The sequence below is a fragment of the Leptodactylus fuscus genome, chromosome 8 (genome assembly GCF_031893055.1).
Source record: "Leptodactylus fuscus isolate aLepFus1 chromosome 8, aLepFus1.hap2, whole genome shotgun sequence".
Lineage (NCBI taxonomy): Eukaryota > Metazoa > Chordata > Amphibia > Anura > Leptodactylidae > Leptodactylus > Leptodactylus fuscus.
The window spans coordinates 96,781,741-96,804,158 of NC_134272.1; the positions used below are offsets into that span (position 1 = coordinate 96,781,741).

A 22,418-nucleotide genomic window follows, 5' to 3' on the forward strand; every position below is an offset into this window, starting at 1 on the left:
CTGCGCCCAGTGTCATGCCGTCCTCTCCATCTCTGCCCCCAGTGTCATGCCGTCCTCTCCATCTCTGCCCCCAGTGTCATGCCGTCCCCTCCATCTCTGCCCCCAGTGTCATGCCGTCCTCTCCATCTCTGCCCCAGTGTCATGCCGTCCTCTCCATCTCTGCCCCGTGTCATGCCGTCCTCTCCATCTCTGCCCCCAGTGTCATGCCGTCCTTTCCATCTCTGCCCCCAGTGTCATGCCGTCCTCTCCATCTCTGCCCCCAGTGTCATGCCGTCCCCTCCATCTCTGCCCGCAGTGTCATGCCGTCCTCTCCATCTCTGCCCCAGTGTCATGTCGTCCTCTCCATCTCTGCTCCCAGTGTCATGCCGTCCCCTCCTTCATCTGCCCCCAGTGTCATGCCGTCCTCTCCATCTCTGCCCCCAGTGTCATGCCGTCCTCTCCATCTCTGCCCCCAGTGTCATGCCGTCCTCTTCATCTCTGCCCCCAGTGTCATGACATCCTCTCCATCTCTGCCCCCAGTGTCATGCCGTCCTCTCCATCTCTGTCCCCAGTGTCATGCCGTCCTCTCCATCTGTCCCGTGTCATGCCGTCCTCTCCATCTCTGTCCCCAGTGTCATGCCGTCCTCTCCATCTCTGTCCCCAGTGTCATGCCGTCCTCTCCATCTCTGCCCCCAGTGTCATGCCGTCCTCTCCATCTCTGCCCCCAGTGTCATGCCGTCCCCTCCATCTCTGCCCCCAGTGTCATGCCGTCCTCTCCATCTCTGCCCCAGTGTCATGCCGTCCTCTCCATCTCTGCCCCCAGTGTCATGCCGTCCTCTCCATCTCTGCCCCGTGTCATGCCGTCCTCTCCATCTCTGCCCCCAGTGTCATGCCGTCCTCTCCATCTCTGCCCCCAGTGTCATGCCGTCCTCTCCATCTCTGCCCCCAGTGTCATGCCGTCCTCTCCATCTCTGCCCCCAGTGTCATGCCGTCCCCTCCATCTCTGCCCCCAGTGTCATGCCGTCCTCTCCATCTCTGCCCCAGTGTCATGTCGTCCTCTCCATCTCTGCTCCCAGTGTCATGCCGTCCCCTCCTTCATCTGCCCCCATTGTCATGCCGTCCTCTCCATCTCTGCCCCCAGTGTCATGCCGTCCTCTCCATCTCTGTCCCCAGTGTCATGCCGTCCTCTCCATCTCTGCCCCCAGTGTCATGACGTCCTCTCCATCTCTGCCCCCAGTGTCATGCCGTCCTCTCCATCTCTGCCCCCAGTGTCATGCCATCCTCTCCATCTCTGCCCCCAGTGTCATGCCGTCCTCTCCATCTCTGTCCCCAGTGTCATGCCGTCCTCTCCATCTGTCCCCAGTGTCATGCCGTCCTCTCCATCTCTGTCCCCAGTGTCATGCCGTCCTCTCCATCTCTGCCCCCAGTGTCATGCCGTCCTCTCCATCTCTGCCCCCAGTGTCATGCCGTCCTCTCCATCTCTGCCCCCAGTGTCATGCCGTCCTCTCCATCTCTGCCCCCAGTGTCATGCCGTCCTCTCCATCTGTCCCCAGTGTCATGCCGTCCTCTCCATCTCTGTCCACAGTGTCATGCCGTCCTCTCCATCTCTGCCCCCAGTGTCATGCCGTCCTCTCCTTCTCTTCCCCAGTGTCATGCCGTCCTCTCCATCTCTGTCCCCAGTGTCATGCCGTCCTCTCCATCTCTGCCCCCAGTGTCATGCCGTCCTCTCCTTCTCTGCCCCAGTGTCATGCCGTCCTCTCCATCTCTGTCCCCAGTGTCATGCCGTCCTCTCCATCTCTGTCCCCAGTGTCATGCCGTCCTCTCCATCTCTGCCCCCAGTGTCATGCCGTCCTCTCCATCTCTGTCCCCAGTGTCATGCCGTCCTCTCCATCTCTGCCCCCAGTGTCATGCCGTCCTCTCCTTCTCTGCCCCAGTGTCATGCCGTCCTCTCCATCTCTGCCCCCAGTGTCATGCCGTCCTCTCCATCTCTGCCCCCAGTGTCATGCCGTCCTCTCCATCTCTGCCCCCAGTGTCATGCCGTCCTCTCCATCTCTGCCCCCAGTGTCATGCCGTCCTCTCCATCTCTGCCCCCAGTGTCATGCCGTCCTCTCCATCTCTGCCCCCAGTGTCATGCCGTCCTCTCCATCTCTTCCCCCTGTGTCATGCCGTCCCCTCCATCTCTTCCCCCTGTGTCATGCCGTCCCCTCCATCTGTCCCCAGTGTCATGCCATCCTCTCCATCTCTTCCCCCTGTGTCACGCCGTCCCCTCCATCTGTCCCCAGTGTCATGCCGTCCTCTCCATCTCTTCCCCGTGTCATGCCGTCCTCTCCATCTCTGCCCCCAGTGTCATGCCGTCCTCTCCATCTCTTCCCCCTGTGTCATGCCGTCCCCTCCATCTCTGCCCCCAGTGTCATGCCGTCCTCTCCATCTCTTCCCCGTGTCATGCCGTCCCCTCCATCTCTGCCCCCAGTGTCATGCCGTCCTCTCCATCTCTTCCCCCAGTGTCATGCCGTCCTCTCCATCTCTTCCCCCAGTGTCATGCCGTCCTCTCCATCTCTTCCCCCTGTGTCATGCCTTCCCCTCCATCTGCCCCCAGTGTCATGCCGTCCTCTCCATCTCTTCCCCCAGTGTCATGCCGTCCTCTCCTTCATCTGCCCCCAGTTTCACATTCCACCTTCACATTCCACCTTCACATTCCACTTACCTTCTCCTCCGTTCCCTCGCCGCTCTTTGCGCACCTCTCTCGCTGACACATGCGGCTGAAGCGAGGAGCTGACACAGGTCAGCTGACACAGGCGCAGCGGCAAAGCGAGGAGCTGACCTGTGTCAGCTCCTTGCTTCAGCTGCATATGTGTTCAACGCAGATCTGACTTGAAATCGGGACATACCTCCCTCCAACCGGGACCGCGGGACATGTCACCCAAATCGTGAATGTCCCGTGGAAATCGGGACGGTTGGGAGGTATGTAGAATGTAATAACTGCAACAATGTAAGGGGTGGACTGATATATGTGAGATACTAGAGGTATATATATAGCATGTGTATAATGCGGAGGGGTATATACTAGTCTCTATATAGTGTGTATAATGCGGAGGGGTATATACTTCTCTCCAGCTCCTCTACAGTATATTACACAAGGGCCAATGGCCCCTCCTGAGCTGTGCTCCCCCTGGTCCTAGTGCGCCCTCCCTGGGGGTCAGTCTTACACCTCTCGGGGGTCTTCACCACACTGATCAGACACGTTGCAGCCCCAGCCCCATATATATATAACGCAAAAGTCTGCGGTGTGTGACCATTGTCTTGTGCCTGCCTGTATGTCACACATCGCCACCGTACCCTCCTCTTATATACAGGTCGGCAGGGACGAGGGTCTCGTATTGTCAGCCGGAGACGCCGGGACCCGCAGAACATTCCAGACTCTGCAGAAACCGTGTAAAAGGTCTTTTCCTGACATTCTGCTACTGGGTGGGAACGTCACCCCAGGAAGGGAGGAATCAACACAACAATGGGCCGCGCTCACAGCCGCAGACGGGGCAACCTGGGAAAGCTGGGTGACAAGCAATGAGAGATCAATCAGCTCGGCAAGACTCCTGAGAAGATCTGCTTGGAGCAGGTGACACCGCTGACAACCTCAGAGGAAGCTGTGACAGTAGCCATAGGGGTTGTCACCCAGCTGTGCTCGGCCATTGAGATGAAGCACTGGTGTCATTCAGGACTCTAAGAAAGTTTGGTGAGAAGGTTTGCTTCATCTGTGACGGTGGCCAGGACCAGGGACACACGATTTCCATTCCTGACACTCGCCCTCTGTTCAGATGAGGAGACAGAAACGTCTTTGTTGTAATGAAGAAGATTATTCCCAAAATTACTTCACAGGTCACAAAGGAAGATGACATTTACTTAAAGGGCCGGCGTCCATGAAATGAAGCTCCAGCATTGTGTAATAGCCGGAGAGCAGGAATACCAGGAGCGCTGTGTGTCCTCGCCCAAGACCCCCCAATACATCTCCCCCTACTCCAGTACTGCTCTATATCTCCTCTACCCTAAAGCCAGGGGGCGCCCTCCTCGCTCCAGCACAGTCCTTGTACTAGTCCTGCCCCAGACCTTGTGCACCTGGCTACAGCTCCTCTGCCCCCCTCTCCTCTGCCCCCCCCCCTCTCCTCTGCCCCCCCCCCCTGCCCCACACCCCCCCCTCCTCTCCTCTGCCCCCCCCTGCCCCACCCCCCCACCCCTCTCCTCTGCCCCCCCCTGCCCCCCTGCCCCACCCCCCCACCCCTCTCCTCTAGCCCCTCCCTGCCCCACACCCCCCCCCCCTCCTGCACCTCCTTTACCCCACCCCATGTTTTCTTCTCCTCTTATCCAGAACCGTTTCCTTGCCCCCAGCCCCCCCCCCGTTCACTTGGCCCCCCACCCCGGTTCCCTATATACCCCCTCCCTTGGCTCCTATGATGATGTAATCACCACCTTAGTCCGATGACATCAGACAATCATTTATTTGACCTTTCAGAGTCCCTGTAACGTGGAGTCACCTCCGGAGTTGGGGACCCCCTGACACCCATGTGGCGACATCCCAATACTTAACCCTTGATAGTTCAGCAGTAGTGTTCACCTCCATAGCCGGGGCCTGAGAGCTGCCCCTCCCCCGCCTCTAGTTATACTGGTTAATAAAGTGCCCCTGGCCGATAACAGAGGAATGGTGGAAGCGGCCGCGAGAGGCAAAGTCTGCGTTCTCTTCCGTTAACTGCGTGGTTTCCATGCCCACGTGAGTGACGGTCGGGGTCACCACAAATTGCTCCTGGGAGGGTTTCTTCCTGCAATAAGAGAGGAACGTGAGTGACAAAAACAAAAAATGAAGACCCCAAATACTTAAAAGCCAAAGCCGAGCCGCCATCTTCCTGCCTGCGTCCAGCCAGCGTCGTCTAACAGTCCACACTACTCGCCCTGGATCGGATTTACTAACCTGAATGCAGTTGTGGCCACGTGACGGATCCAAGTGAAGAAGCTGAAGCTCGCAGCCGCCCCTGGAATAAGAGAAGAGACTGCTCAGAGCTCTGGGAAAGCTGGGTGTCTGCTGCAGGTACCCAGGCCAGTTATCACATGATGCCTGGTGCGGATACTTTGTATCTGACGGAACACTGACCTGGATTCAGCCCCGGACTCACCCGGCCGATATAGAAGTATAAGAGAATCGCAACGCCAATGTTAGCCAGAGCGTAAATCCACTGGATGACAAACATGATGACGAGGGAGACGATGGCCTGTAGGAGAGAGAAGAGAGGGGGCCCAGAGCCGTCAGCCGCAGGCACCCCGATAACTGACACACACCCCGATAACTGACACCCAGCGATCACACACCCCGATAACTGACACCCACCCCGATAACTGACACCCACCCCGATAACTGACACCCAGCGATCACACGCCCCGATAACTGACACCCACCCCGATAACTGACACCCACCCCGATAACTGACACACACCCCGATAACTGACACCCAGCGATCACACGCCCTGATAACTGACACCCAGCGATCACACCCCCCATAACTGACACCCAGCGATCACACCCCCCATAACTGACACCCAGCGATCACACACCCCGATAACTGACACCCAGCGATCACACGCCCCGATAACTGACACCCAGCGATCACACGCCCCATAACTGACACCCAGCGATCACACACTCCGATACCTGACACCCAGCGATCACACGCCCCGATAACTGACACCCAGCGATCACACGCCCCATAACTGACACCCAGCGATCACACACCCCGATAACTGACACCCAGCGATCACACGCCCCGATAACTGACACCCAGCGATCACACGCCCCATAACTGACACCCAGCGATCACACACCCCGATAACTGACACCCAGCGATCACACGCCCCGATAACTGACACCCAGCGATCACACGCCCCGATAACTGACACCCAGCGATCACACGCCCCGATAACTGACACCCAGCGATCACACACCCCGATAACTGACACCCAGCGATCACACCCCCCGATACCTGACACCCACCCCAATACCTGACACCCACCCCGATAACTGACACGCAGCGATCACACGCCCCGATAACTGACACCCAGCGATCACACGCCCCGATAACTGACACCCAGCGATCACACGCCCCGATAACTGACACCCAGCGATCACACGCCCCGATAACTGACACCCAGCAATCACACGCCCCGATAACTGACACCCAGCGATCACACACCCCGATAACTGACACCCAGCGATCACACGCCCCAATAACTGACACCCACCCTGATAACTGACACCCAGCGATCACACACCCCCATAACTGACACCCAGCGATCACACCCCCCATAACTGACACCCAGCGATCACACACCCCGATACCTGACACCCAGCGATCACACCCCCCATAACTGACACCCAGCGATCACACGCCCCAATAACTGACACCCAGCGATCACACGCCCCAATAACTGACACCCACCCTGATAACTGACACCCAGCGATCACTCACCCCGATACCTGACACCCAGCGATCACACGCCCCGATAACTGACACCCAGCGATCACACTCACCCCGATAACTGACACCCAGCGATCACACGCTCCGATAACTGACACCCACCCTGATAACTGACACCCAGCGATCACACACCCCATAACTGACACCCAGCGATCACTCACCCCGATACCTGACACCCAGCGATCACACGCCCCGATAACTGACACCCAGCGATCACACGCCCCAATAACTGACACCCAGCGATCACACGCCCCATAACTGACACCCAGCGATCACACACCCCGATAACTGACACCCAGCGATCACACGCCCCGATAACTGACACCCAGCGATCACACGCCCCGATAACTGACACCCAGCGATCACACGCCCCGATAACTGACACCCAGCGATCACTCACCCCGATAACGGACACCCAGCGATCACACGCCCCGATAACTGACACCCAGCGATCACTCACCCCGATAACGGACACACACCCCGATAACTGACACCCAGCGATCACACACCCCGATAACTGACACCCAGCGATCACTCACCCCGATAACGGACACACACCCCGATAACTGACACCCAGCGATCACACACCCCGATAACTGACACCCAGCGATCACTCACCCCGATAACGGACACACACCCCGATAACTGACACCCAGCGATCACACCCCCCATAACTGACACCCAGCGATCACACGCCCCAATAACTGACACCCAGCGATCACACGCCCCAATAACTGACACCCACCCTGATAACTGACACCCAGCGATCACTCATCCCGATACCTGACACCCAGCGATCACACGCCCCGATAACTGACACCCAGCGATCACACTCACCCCGATAACTGACACCCAGCGATCACACGCTCCGATAACTGACACCCAGCGATCACACCCCCCATAACTGACACCCAGCGATCACTCACCCCGATACCTGACACCCAGCGATCACACGCCCCGATAACTGACACCCAGCGATCACACGCCCCAATAACTGACACCCAGCGATCACACGCCCCATAACTGACACCCAGCGATCACACGCCCCATAACTGACACCCAGCGATCACACACCCCGATAACTGACACCCAGCGATCACACACCCCGATAACTGACACCCAGCGATCACACGCCCCGATAACTGACACCCAGCGATCACACACCCCGATAACTGACACCCAGCGATCACACGCCCCGATAACTGACACCCAGCGATCACTCACCCCGATAACGGACACACACCCCGATAACTGACACCCAGCGATCACACACCCCGATAACTGACACCCAGCGATCACACGCCCTGATAACTGACTCCCAGCGATCACACTCACCCCGATAACTGACACCCAGCGATCACACTCACCCCGATAACTGACACCCAGCGATCACACACCCCGATAACTGACACCCAGCGATCACACACCCCGATAACTGACACCCAGCGATCACACACCCCGATAACTGACACCCAGCGATCACACGCCCCGATAACTGACACCCAGCGATCACACGCCCCGATAAATGACACCCAGTGATCACACTCACCCCGATAACTGACACCCAGCGATCACACACCCCGATAACTGACACCCAGTGATCACACTCACCCCCGATAACTGACACCCATTGATCACACGCCCCGATAACTGACACCCAGTGATCACACTCACCCCGATAACTGACACCCATTGATCACACTCACCCCGATAAATGACACCCAGCGATCACACACCCCGATAACTGACACCCAGCGATCACACTCACCCCGATAACTGACACCCAGTGATCACACTCACCCCGATAAATGACACCCAGTGGTTGCACAGTTTGCTGTAGAAGGAACTTGACAGACTCTGAATCTCAAACTCCAGAACTTTCTGTTTTGCATTTGACTCTAGAAGAAGAACATTCATTATAGAAGAGAAATCCCGAGGCTCCCGGGCGAGCGCAGTGACATGTCTCCTCCCCATCCAGGGCTCTCTCTCAGGGTTGCAGAAAGCTGGGCTATGGGGGGCTGTTTGCAGGGTCCTCATGCTGTAGAGCTGCCCCTGAGATACCTGGGGGAAGGGCTGCAAATACCCCCAGGTCCTGGTGCCTGATATGTGGGGTTACCATTGTGACATGGAGTGACAAACCTCGCCCTATCAATCATCTCCCAGTGCAGGACCCACCATCCTTCTGGTCGACTCCTGGCTCATGGACATCATGCACCAGTTGCTCCTGGTCTCCGCTCCGCTCCACGTCCTCATCACTGTGCTCTGCGGGTTCTGGACCATCAGTCTGGTCCGGGCCGAGGTCGCCCTCCTGTTTGGTGGAGGTCACCTCAGGGCTCGGCCTCCCCTCCAGCTCCTGGTTCTGCTGGAGTTCCAGTTGGAAACTGTCCTGCAGGGTCTCCTTAGCCGGTTTGCGAGATTTCTTCAGCTTCATGAATGTCTTCTGCTCTTTGTCCTGGACCTTGGGGCTATCTGCTGTGTCCATGTGACCCGGCTTGAAGATCTGGTCCATATCTTTAGTGAATTCCAGTAGGGTCCCATTTGAGCCGTAACTGCTGGACTTATCCAGAATTAGGGGCTGTAAGGGTCCGGGTGTCCTGGAGGTGACTCTTCCGACCTTTCGGCGTGAGCGCTGCTGATCGTAGGTCATGGTCACTGAGAAGTAGGAATAGTCCACAGCGCTATAGGTCAGCATGAAGTTAATGGTAACGATGGGGGCCAAGATGTTCACTTGACCAATGAAGACGAAGGCCATTGTGAGGAGTCCGGTCAAGAAGATAGCAGCCACCGGAGTCTTGTTAGGACCTCTCTGTGGAAGAACCAAAATGGCAGACAGTGATCAGATGGCCCATGACTGAATGCCTAATACTGAATAGCCCCTCAGATAACACTTCCTGGCAGAACTGTGCAGAGCCCTCCTGACGTGACCAGAGGTCCCCATCAGCGCTATATACCATGAGAGCTATACTGAGGGTCTGGTCATCTCCCATGCCCACCAACAAGGGACCATGTACACCCCTCCCAGCAGCCGGACCCCCTCATCTGGACGTTTATGGTTTATCACATCAGTATGTCATAAAGGCACCCACAAGAAACCCAAAGTGTATAGAAACGTATACTGGTCCTGAGGCCTATCATGTCTGGTCCTCAAGAGCTGAACTCACAATTCAGCAAGTTTCCCACTGTTAGGGTTACAGACTGTACATAATACTCAGTTGTGCTGTATTCTGGGAGACGGCGCCAAAATGTTCTCCAATATCCCACAAAGAAGAACATAATGCACTACGGGATCTCTGAGAGGTTTACTTGTAGTGGTGAGCAGAACTATGAGTGCAGCTCTGGAGGAAAAGGAGTATACAAGAAATGTCAGATCTCACGCAGGAAACCTTATAATATAAAACATCTTCACTTATTACAATAAATCTCTGGAAGTGACGACGAACACAACAACTAATATACCGCAGCTCCGCATGTGTGCCGTGTACGGATTATAGAGCCCACGCCGATTAGTGATATAATCAGCTGATAATTACCGGCTAAAAGAGTCTCGTCATGTGACCCTGCACCTTACGTATAATACCGAGGAAACACCGCCAAACCGCTAATCCTGTTTATCAGAACAACAAGACGAATGTTCAGTACTCGCTATTAACCCTTCACTCACCCCTGAGGAGTCACTACGGACCTGAGAGTGAAGAGAAGACTAAACTGCTGGTGCATTACATTACTTATCCTGTATTATACTCCAGAGCTGCGCTCACTATTCTGCTGGTGCAGTCACTGTGTACATACATTACATTACTTATCCTGTATTATACTCCAGAGCTGCACTCACTATTCTGCTGGTACAGTCACTGTGTACATACATTACATTACTTATCCTGTATTATACTCCAGAGCTGCGCTCACTATTCTGCTGGTGCAGTCACTGTGTACATACATTACATTACTTATCCTGTATTATACTCCAGAGCTGCACTCACTATTCTGCTGGTACAGTCACTGTGTACATACATTACATTACTTATCCTGTATTATACTCCAGAGCTGCGCTCACTATTCTGCTGGTGCAGTCACTGTGTACATACATTACATTACTTATCCTGTATTATACTCCAGAGCTGCGCTCACTATTCTGCTGGTACAGTCACTGTGTACATACATTACATTACTTATCCTGTATTTTACTCCAGAGCTGCGCTCACTATTCTGCTGGTACAGTCACTGTGTACATACATTACATTACTTATCCTGTATTATACTCCAGAGCTGCGCTCACTATTCTGCTGGTACAGTCACTGTGTACATACATTACATTACTTATCCTGTATTATACTCCAGAGCTGCGCTCACTATTCTGCTGGTACAGTCACTGTGTACATACATTACTTATCCTGTATTATACTCCAGAGCTGGGCTCACTATTCTGCTGGTACAGTCACTGTGTACATACATTACATTACTTATCCTGTATTATACTCCAGAGCTGCGCTCACTATTCTGCTGGTGCAGTCACTGTGTACATACATTACATTACTTATCCTGTATTATACTCCAGAGCTGCGCTCACTATTCTGCTGGTGCAGTCACTGTGTACATACATTACTTATCCTGTATTATACTCCAGAGCTGCGCTCACTATTCTGCTGGTGCAGTCACTGTGTACATACATTACATTACTTAACCTGTATTATATCCCAGAGCTGCGCTCACTATTCTGCTGCTACAGTCACTGTGTACATACATTACATTACTTATCCTGTATTATACTCCAGAGCTGCGCTCACTATTCTGCTGGTACAGTCACTGTGTACATACATTACATTACTTATCCTGTATTATACTCCAGAGCTGCGCTCACTATTCTGCTGGTGCAGTCACTGTGTACATACATTACTTATCCTGTATTATACTCCAGAGCTGCGCTCACTATTCTGCTGGTGCAGTCACTGTGTACATACATTACATTACTTATCCTGTATTATACCCCAGAGCTGCGCTCACTATTCTGCTGGTACAGTCACTGTGTACATACATTACATTACTTATCCTGTATTATACTCCAGAGCTGCGCTCACTATTCTGCTGGTACAGTCACTGTGTACATACATTACATTACTTATCCTGTATTATATCCCAGAGCTGCGCTCACTATTCTGCTGCTACAGTCACTGTGTACATACATTACATTACTTATCCTGTATTATACTCCAGAGCTGCGCTCACTATTCTGCTGGTACAGTCACTGTGTACATACATTACATTACTTATCCTGTATTATACTCCAGGGCTGCGCTCACTATTCTGCTGGTACAGTCACTGTGTACATACATTACATTGCTTATCCTGTATTATATCCCAGAGCTGCGCTCACTATTCTGCTGCTACAGTCACTGTGTACATACATTACATTACTTATCCTGTATTATACTCCAGAGCTGCGCTCACTATTCTGCTGGTACAGTCACTGTGTACATACATTACATTACTTATCCTGTATTATACTCCAGGGCTGCGCTCACTATTCTGCTGGTACAGTCACTGTGTACATATTGTACATTACTTATCCTGTATTATACTCCAGAGCTGCGCTCACTATTCTGCTGGTACAGTCACTGTGTACATACATTACATTACTTATCCTGTATTAAACTCCAGAGCTGCGCTCACTATTCTGCTGGTACAGTCACTGTGTGCAACATTACATTACTTATCCTGTATTATACTCCAGAGCTGCGCTCACTATTCTGCTGGTACAGTCACTGTGTACATACATTACATTACTTATCCTGTATTATACTCCAGAGCTGCGCTCACTATTCTGCTGGTACAGTCACTGTGTACATACATTACATTACTTATGCTGTATTATGCTCCAGAGCTGCGCTCACTATTCTGCTGGTACAGTCACTGTGTACATACATTACATTACTTATCCTGTATTATACTCCAGAGCTGCGCTCACTATTCTGCTGGTACAGTCACTGTGTACATACATTACATTACTTATCCTGTATTATACTCCAGAGCTGCGCTCACTATTCTGCTGGTACAGTCACTGTGTACATACATTACATTACTTATCCTGTATTATACTCCAGAGCTGCGCTCACTATTCTGCTGGTGCAGTCACTGTGTACATACATTACATTACTTATCCTGTATTATACTCCAGAGCTGCGCTCACTATTCTGCTGGTACAGTCACTGTGTACATACATTACATTACTTATCCTGTATTATACTCCAGAGCTGCGCTCACTATTCTGCTGGTACAGTCACTGTGTACATACATTACATTACTTATCCTGTATTATACTCCAGAGCTGCGCTCACTATTCTGCTGGTACAGTCACTGTGTACATACATTACATTACTTATCCTGTATTATACTCCAGAGCTGCGCTCACTATTCTGCTGGTACAGTCACTGTGTACATATTGTACATTACTTATCCTGTATTATACTCCAGAGCTGCGCTCACTATTCTGCTGGTACAGTCACTGTGTACATACATTACATTACTTATCCTGTATTATACTCCAGAGCTGCGCTCACTATTCTGCTGGTACAGTCACTGTGTGCATACATTACATTACTTATCCTGTACTATACTCCAGAGCTGCGCTCACTATTCTGCTGGTACAGTCACTGTGTACATACATTACATTACTTATGCTGTATTATGCTCCAGAGCTGCGCTCACTATTCTGCTGGTACAGTCACTGTGTACATACATTACATTACTTATCCTGTATTATACTCCAGAGCTGCGCTCACTATTCTGCTGGTACAGTCACTGTGTACATACATTACATTACTTATCCTGTATTATACTCCAGAGCTGCGCTCACTATTCTGCTGGTACAGTCACTGTGTACATACATTACATTACTTATCCTGTATTATACTCCAGAGCTGCGCTCACTATTCTGCTGGTACAGTCACTGTGTACATACATTACATTACTTATCCTGTATTATACTCCAGAGCTGCGCTCACTATTCTGCTGGTGCAGTCACTGTGTACATACATTACATTACTTATCCTGTATTATACTCCAGAGCTGCGCTCACTATTCTGCTGGTACAGTCACTGTGTACATACATTACATTACTTATCCTGTATTATACTCCAGAGCTGCGCTCACTATTCTGCTGGTGCAGTCACTGTGTACATACATTACTTATCCTGTATTATACCCCAGAGCTGCGCTCACTATTCTGCTGGTACAGTCACTGTGTACATACATTACATTACTTATCCTGTATTATACTCCAGAGCTGCGCTCACTATTCTGCTGGTGCAGTCACTGTGTACATACATTACATTACTTATCCTGTATTATACTCCAGAGCTGCGCTCACTATTCTGCTGGTGCAGTCACTGTGTACATACATTACATTACTTATCCTGTATTATACTCCAGAGCTGCGCTCACTATTCTGCTGGTGCAGTCACTGTGTACATACATTACATTACTTATCCTGTATTATACTCCAGAGCTGCAGTCACTATTCTGCTGGTACAGTCACTGTGTACATACATTACATTACTTATCCTGTATTATACTCCAGAGCTGCGCTCACTATTCTGCTGGTGCAGTCACTGTGTACATACATTACATTACTTATCCTGTATTATACTCCAGAGCTGCAGTCACTATTCTGCTGGTACAGTCACTATGTACATACATTACATTACTTATCCTGTATTATACTCCAGAGCTGCGCTCACTATTCTGCTGGTACAGTCACTGTACATACATTACATTACTTATCCTGTATTATACTCCAGAGCTGCGCTCACTATTCTGCTGGTACAGTCACTGTGTACATACATTACATTACTTATCCTGTATTATACTCCAGAGCTGCGCTCACTATTCTGCTGGTACAGTCACTGTGTACATACATTACATTACTTATCCTGTATTATACTCCAGAGCTGCGCTCACTATTCTGCTGGTACAGTCACTGTGTACATACATTACATTACTTATCCTGTATTATACTCCAGAGCTGCGCTCACTATACTTACCCCTTGGCCCAGGAATGACAGGACAGGGATGACCTTTTCCTGAGCGATGCACTGGAGGATTCTGGGGGCGCCGTATAACCCCCCCATGCAGGAGGCCAGGGAGGAGATGTAGAGCCCCAGCAGAAAGAGGAAGCCCACCAGAGACACCTGGGGAGGGGACACAATGTGATACAATGTAACAGTTTCGGGGCAGATTTCAGGTGTCAGCTGCTTCCCTATCCCACAGCCCCGCCCCCTCGCTGTGACATCACAGATCCACTATAACTGACAGACAATATATAATCACAGGCAGGAGCTGATCTGCGCAGTCTTGGGGTACAGTCACCCCCATCCTTGTGGACATGACAGCGCTCTGGAGGGCGGACGGGATAGAATCGGGTCCTTGAGCCGCTGACGCCTAATTCTCTGGATTATTATTAATCCTCAGCTCAGACACGTGAAAATCCTCAGCAGCAGCGACAGGTTAGTGCGGCCCCTCGCCCCGGCCGCCATGTTTATAATTCACTAGCCTCAGACCCTGCGCTGTCACCGGCTGCTCGCCCCTCGCCCGGCCGCCATGTTTATAATTCACTAGCCTCAGACACTGCGCTGTCACCGGCTGCTCGCCCCTCGCCCGGCCGCCATGTTTATAATTCACTAGCCTCAGACACTGCGCTGTCACCGGCTGCTCGCCCCTCGCCCGGCCGCCATGTTTATAATTCACTAGCCTCAGACCCTGCGCTGTCACCGGCTGCTCGCCCCTCGCCCCGGCCGCCATGTTTATAATTCACTAGCCTCAGACCCTGCGCTGTCACCGGGTGCTCGCCCCTCGCCCGGCCGCCATGTTTATAATTCACTAGCCTCAGACCCTGCGCTGTACTGGCTGCTCTCCCCTCGCCCCGGCCGCCATGTTTATAATTCACTAGCCTCAGACCCTGCGCTGTCACCGGGTGCTCTCCCCTCGCCCGGCCGCCATGTTTATAATTCACTAGCCTCAGACCCTGCGCTGTACTGGCTGCTCGCCCCTCGCCCCGGCCGCCATGTTTATAATTCACTAGCCTCAGACCCTGCGCTGTCACCGGCTGCTCTCCCCTCGCCCGGCCGCCATGTTTATAATTCACTAGCCTCAGACCCTGCGCTGTCACCGGGTGCTCGCCCCTCGCCCGGCCGCCATGTTTATAATTCACTAGCCTCAGACCCTGCGCTGTACTGGCTGCTCTCCCCTCGCCCCGGCCGCCATGTTTATAATTCACTAGCCTCAGACCCTGCGCTGTCACCGGGTGCTCTCCCCTCGCCCGGCCGCCATGTTTATAATTCACTAGCCTCAGACCCTGTGCTGTCACCGGCTGCTCGCCCCTCGCCCGGCCGCCATGTTTATAATTCACTAGCCTCAGACCCTGCGCTGTCACCGGCTGCTCGCCCCTCGCCCGGCCGCCATGTTTATAATTCACTAGCCTCAGACTCTGCGCTGTCACCGGGTGCTAGCCCCTCGCCCGGCCGCCATGTTTATAATTCACTAGTCTCAGACCCTGCGCTGTCACCGGCTGCTAGCCCCTCGCCCGGCCGCCATGTTTATAATTCACTAGCCTCAGACCCTGCGCTGTCACCGGCTGCTCGCCCCTCGCCCCGGCCGCCATGTTTATAATTCACTAGCCTCAGACCCTGCGCTGTCACCGGCTGCTCGCCCCTCGCCCCGGCCGCCATGTTTATAATTCACTAGCCTCAGACCCTGCGCTGTACTGGGCTGCTCGCCCCTCGCCCGGCCGCCATGTTTATAATTCACTAGCCTCAGACCCTGCGCTGTCACCGGCTGCTCGCCCCTCGCCCCGGCCGCCATGTTTATAATTCACTAGCCTCAGACCCTGCGCTGTACTGGCTGCTAGCCCCTCGCCCGGCCGCCATGTTTATAATTCACTAGTCTCAGATCCTGCGCTGTCACCGGCTGCTCGCCCCTCGCCCGGCCGCCATGTTTATAATTCACTAGCCTCAGACCCTGCGCTGTCACCGGCTGCTAGCCCCTCGCCCGGCCGCCATGTTTATAATTCACTAGCCTCAGACCCTGCGCTGTACTGGCTGCTAGCCCCTCGCCCCGGCCGCCATGTTTATAATTCACTAGCCTCAGACCCTGCGCTGTACTGGCTGCTTGCCCCGGCCGCCATGTTTATAATTCACTAGCCTCAGACCCTGCGCTGTACTGGCTGCTCTCCCCTCGCCCCGGCCGCCATGTTTATAATTCACTAGCCTCAGACACTGCGCTGTCACCGGGTGCTCGCCCCCTCGCCCGGCCGCCATGTTTATAATTCACTAGCCTCAGACCCTGCGCTGTCACCGGCTGCTAGCCCCTCGCCCGGCCGCCATGTTTATAATTCACTAGTCTCAGACCCTGCGCTGTCACCGGGTGCTCGCCCCTCGCCCGGCCGCCATGTTTATAATTCACTAGCCTCAGACCCTGCGCTGTACTGGCTGCTCTCCCCTCGCCCCGGCCGCCATGTTTATAATTCACTAGCCTCAGACCCTGCGCTGTCACCGGCTGCTCTCCCCTCGCCCGGCCGCCATGTTTATAATTCACTAGCCTCAGACCCTGCGCTGTCACTGGCTGCTCGCCGCTCGCACCCGGCCGCCATGTTTATAATTCACTAGCCTCAGACCCTGCGCTGTCACCGGCTGCTCGCCCCTCGCCCGGCCACCATGTTTATAATTCACTAGCCTCAGACCCTGCGCTGTACTGGCTGCTCTCCCCTCGCCTGGCCGCCATGTTTATAATTCACTAGCCTCAGACCCTGCGCTGTCACCGGCTGCTCGCCCCTGGCCCGGCCGCCATGTTTATAATTCACTAGCCTCAGACCCTGCGCTGTCACCGGCTGCTCGCCCCTGGCCCGGCCGCCATGTTTATAATTCACTAGCCTCAGACCCTGCGCTGTACTGGCTGCTAGCCCCTCGCCTGGCCGCCATGTTTATAATTCACTAGTCTCAGACCCTGCGCTGTCACCGGCTGCTCGCCCCTCGCCCGGCCGCCATGTTTATAATTCACTAGCCTCAGACCCTGCGCTGTACTGGCTGCTCTCCCCTCGCCCCGGCCGCCATGTTTATAATTCACTAGCCTCAGACCCTGCGCTGTACTGGCTGCTAGCCCCTCGCCTGGCCGCCATGTTTATAATTCACTAGTCTCAGACCCTGCGCTGTCACCGGGTGCTCGCCCCTCGCCCGGCCGCCATGTTTATAATTCACTAGCCTCAGACCCTGCGCTGTCACCGGCTGCTCGCCCCTCGCCTGGCCGCCATGTTTATAATTCACTAGCCTCAGACCCTGCGCTGTCACCGGCTGCTCGCCCCTCGCCCGGCCGCCATGTTTATAATTCACTAGTCTCAGACCCTGCGCTGTCACCGGCTGCTAGCCCCTCGCCCGGCCGCCTCAGACCCTGCGGTCACGGTCCACAGTAACTGGCTAAAGATGGCGGCCATGTCTCCCACCCTGAGGGACTTTCGCTTTCTGCCGCTGCAATAATTCTTCGTCACGTCATTTACCTTCTCAGCGATCATAAATTCATAGCGGAGGAATTCCCGAGCACAAATGGCCCCAAGTAAGAAGACGAAGACGATATAAAGAAACCACCTGTAAGAAAAGACAAGCCAATGGTCATCCAGAGCCACCTCATGCAGGAATAGAATGCCAGAACAATAGTGAAGACTGACACAAGATATACAAGAGATGGAAAAGTAGGGAGTGTCTATAGATGATGAAGGGGCCGGGAATCCGCTGAATTCACATTTCTCGGAGCAGGACACTTACGAGATGGCGATTGCGGCCAATGAGCCGATAGGGATATTGACGGATGGCTGTCGCAGGTCTCCACTCATGTTGAAGCCCGCCATGACACCTGCAAGACACACATAGATGGAAAGGCTCATGATGGCGGCAGTGAGTGCGGACACGCTTGTATACATTCAGCAGCTCTGACAGTATATAGCTGGCCCGGGCTGAGAGTTTGTTACAGTTGTGTCCAGTCTAGACAATGCTCTGTGAGACAAACCCATCAGTGGCAGCGCAGACATCTCTGACAGATTGTTACAGTGTATCAGTGCAGCTCACAGAGCATTGTCTACAGCACATGGAACTGTAACAGAAGAGGAGGATGAGCAGGAGACGTCGTCATGTGACCTCCGGTATCTGCAGGAACACACTGACCCCCGGAGCAGCGCTCCTCAGCACAGACACCAAGACGTCACGAAGACTTTATCACCACAGAAACCAAACTAATCCGTATAATCGTCTCAGCAGCTGACCTGAAGTGTTACATGGGACTGCCGGTGACATCTACTACATTACCTGTATATAGAGAGTTATCACTGTGTTATCTGTGGTGTTACATAGGACTGCCGGTGACATCTACTACATTACCTGTATATAGAGAGTTATCACTGTGTTATCTGTGGTGTTACATAGGACTGCCGGTGACATCTACTACATTACCTGTATATAGAGAGTTATCACTGTGTTATCTGTGGTGTTACATAGGACTGCCGGTGACATCTACTACATTACCTGTATATAGAGAGTTATCACTGTGTTATCTGTGTGTTACATAGGACTGCCGGTGACATCTACTACATTACCTGTATATAGAGAGTTATCACTGTGTTATCTGTGGTGTTACATAGGACTGCCGGTGACATCTACTACATTACCTGTATATAGAGAGTTATCACTGTGTTATCTGTGGTGTTACATAGGACTGCCGGTGACATCTACTACATTACCTGTATATAGAGAGTTATCACTGTGTTATCTGTGGTGTTACATAGGACTGCCGGTGACATCTACTACATTACCTGTATATAGAGAGTTATCACTGTGTTATCTGTGGTGTTACATAGGACTGCCGGTGACATCTACTACATTACCTGTATATAGAGAGTTATCACTGTGTTATCTGTGGTGTTACATGGGACTGCCGGTGACATCTACTACATTACCTGTATATAGAGAGTTATCACTGTGTTATCTGTGTGTTACATAGGACTGCCGGTGACATCTACTACATTACCTGTATATAGAGAGTTATCACTGTGTTATCTGTGGTGTTACATAGGACTGCCGGTGACATCTACTACATTACCTGTATATAGAGAGTTATCACTGTGTTATCTGTGGTGTTACATAGGACTGCCGATGACATCTACTACATTACCTGTATATAGAGAGTTATCACTGTGTTATCTGTGGTGTTACATAGGACTGCCGGTGACATCTACTACATTACCTGTATATAGAGAGTTATCACTGTGTTATCTGTGGTGTTACATAGGACTGCCGGTGACATCTACTACATTACCTGTATATAGAGAGTTATCACTGTGTTATCTGTGGTGTTACATAGGACTGCCGGTGACATCTACTACATTACCTGTATATAGAGAGTTATCACTGTGTTATCTGTGGTGTTACATAGGACTGCCGGTGACATCTACTACATTACCTGTATATAGAGAGTTATCACTGTGTTATCTGTGGTGTTACATGGGACTGCCGGTGACATCTACTACATTACCTGTATATAGAGAGTTATCACTGTGTTATCTGTGTGTTACATAGGACTGCCGGTGACATCTACTACATTACCTGTATATAGAGAGTTATCACTGTGTTATCTGTGGTGTTACATAGGACTGCCGGTGACATCTACTACATTACCTGTATATAGAGAGTTATCACTGTGTTATCTGTGGTGTTACATAGGACTGCCGATGACATCTACTACATACCTGTATATAGAGAGTTATCACTGTGTTATCTGTGGTGTTACATAGGACTGCCGGTGACATCTACTACATTACCTGTATATAGAGAGTTATCACTGTGTTATCTGTGGTGTTACATAGGACTGCCGGTGACATCTACTACATTACCTGTATATAGAGAGTTATCACTGTGTTATCTGTGGTGTTACATAGGACTGCCGGTGACATCTACTACATTACCTGTATATAGAGATTTATCACTGTGTTATCTGTGGTGTTACATAGGACTGCCGGTGACATCTACTACATTAACTGTATATAGAGAGTTATCACTGTGTTATCTGTGGTGTTACATAGGACTGCCGGTGACATCTACTACATTACATAGGACTGCCGGTGACATCTACTACATTACCTGTATATAGAGAGATATCACTGTGTTATCTGTGTGTTACATAGGACTGCCGGTGACATCTACTACATTACCTGTATATAGAGAGTTATCACTGTGTTATCTGTGGTGTTACATAGGACTGCCGGTGACATCTACTACATTACCTGTATATAGAGAGGTTGATCACTGTGTTATCTGTGGTGTTACATAGGACTGCCGGTGACATCTACTACATTACATAGGACTGCCGGTGACATCTACTACATTACCTGTATATAGAGAGTTATCACTGTGTTATCTGTGTGTTACATAGGACTGCCGGTGACATCTACTACATTACCTGTATATAGAGAGTTATCACTGTGTTATCTGTGGTGTTACATAGGACTGCCGGTGACATCTACTACATTACCTGTATATAGAGAGTTATCACTGTGTTATCTGTGGTGTTACATGGGACTGCCGGTGACATCTACTACATTACCTGTATATAGAGAGTTATCACTGTGTTATCTGTGTGTTACATGGGACTGCCGGTGACATCTACTACATTACCTGTATATAGAGAGTTATCACTGTGTTATCTGTGAGTTACATAGGACTGCCGGTGACATCTACTACATTACCTGTATATAGAGAGTTATCACTGTGTTATCTGTGAGTTACATAGGACTGCTGGTGACATCTACTACATTATCTGTGCTGTTACATAGACTGCCGGTCTCCATCTCAGCCATTACCTGTTGCTGCTGGGAAGAATACGCCAAACACAGTGAAGAAGCTTTCTCCGGGGGTGTAGTCTGGAAAGGTGTTATTAAAAAGTAAATCCTCAGAGTATCCGACAAATCCATGATCTGGGGGGAGAGTTCACGATAATAAATTTACAGGTAGTGGGGGAGGGGAAAGAGGACAGAAGTAGTCAGGGAGTAATGTGACAGGAGGAGTAGTCAGGGATCGGGCCCTACACAATGCGGCTACTCCTGACATACAGCGCGGCTGTTGTTACAATGTAACATTTGGGCAGTTTCAGGATTTCGGGTCTGTCAGTCAGTGATAGAGATTCCATAGACCGTGACAGAGCGCCCCCCCCCCCCCCACACACCCCGTTATCTGGAGGAAGCTCTGGCTTCAGTCAGTGAGGGCCCCAGATAACAGGGACACATTCTCCGCTCTCATCTCTCCGGCCGCCGCTTATCTCTTCCGCTCCCGCTGATCTTTCCACAAGTCACAATCTGATACCTGACGGCAATAATACCAGGTGATGACATCATCAGAGCAGATGTGGCGCCCCCTATAGTGCGGCCTCAGCCCCTCACCAGGCCACATATTTCTATACTGTCCCTCATATACAGCAGAGAGCGCTATACGGGAGGGGAAGCCATGTGATATACTTTAATATTGGGGCCTCCTTGCAGTCTATACATTGCCCCGGTCACATCCGATACGCCCTCATATATATGGTCAGATACTGAAGAGAAGGGACAGAAGATTCCCCGTCACAGTCAGTGGCCCCTCATCATCGCCCCATCCTACTGTGGCCCCTCGTGTGCACGGCCTCGGGTTATGGGCCCGGAGACAGCCTCGGGCTCTGGGCTCCAGGTGACGTCTCGGGTGTCTGGGGCTCCGTGATGTCATGCCTCGTCTCTGTGCAGAACCTGGGTGATCGCCTCGGGTTCTGGCTCCGTGAGCGTCTCGGGTTCTGGGCTCCGGTGACCGTCTCGGGTTCTGGGCTCCGTGACGCCTCGGGTTCTGGGCTCCGGTGACGCCTCAGGTCTGT

The 22,418-nt window shown here is 52.1% G+C and overlaps 2 protein-coding genes across 2 annotated transcripts in view; both read right to left on the reverse strand.

Annotated features, from left to right (window-relative positions):
- Positions 1 to 4,459: 4,459 nt before the first annotated feature.
- LOC142217296 (solute carrier family 12 member 8-like) lies at positions 4,460 to 21,967 on the reverse strand. The gene is made up of 10 exons (XM_075285489.1): positions 21,958 to 21,967; positions 21,382 to 21,495; positions 18,299 to 18,386; positions 18,034 to 18,121; positions 14,531 to 14,677; positions 8,670 to 9,300; positions 8,295 to 8,392; positions 5,117 to 5,234; positions 4,937 to 4,997; positions 4,460 to 4,787 (listed from the first exon to the last, which is right to left on the reverse strand). Exons 1-10 carry the CDS (start codon positions 21,965 to 21,967, stop codon positions 4,625 to 4,627), a joined length of 1,518 nt encoding a protein of 505 aa, XP_075141590.1. The 3' UTR covers positions 4,460 to 4,624.
- A 235-nt stretch (positions 21,968 to 22,202) lies between these two features.
- Positions 22,203 to 22,418, reverse strand: part of LOC142217297 (solute carrier family 12 member 8-like) — a 3,466-nt gene continuing 3,250 nt past the window's right edge. Inside the window, exon 5 of the mRNA XM_075285490.1 lies at positions 22,203 to 22,414. Coding sequence (XP_075141591.1) covers positions 22,203 to 22,414 — 212 coding nt within the window. The remainder of the gene's footprint in view (positions 22,415 to 22,418) is intronic.

Bases quoted from the DNA above. Each gene is read 5' to 3' on its own strand.
- LOC142217296 (XM_075285489.1), bottom strand. The intron at 18,387-21,381 runs GTAATGGCTGAG...TGTGTCTTGCAG, and splicing joins ATTCTTCCCAGCAGCAACAG to GTGTCATGGCGGGCTTCAAC. The intron at 18,122-18,298 runs GTAAGTGTCCTG...CTTTTCTTACAG, and splicing joins TTGGCCGCAATCGCCATCTC to GTGGTTTCTTTATATCGTCT.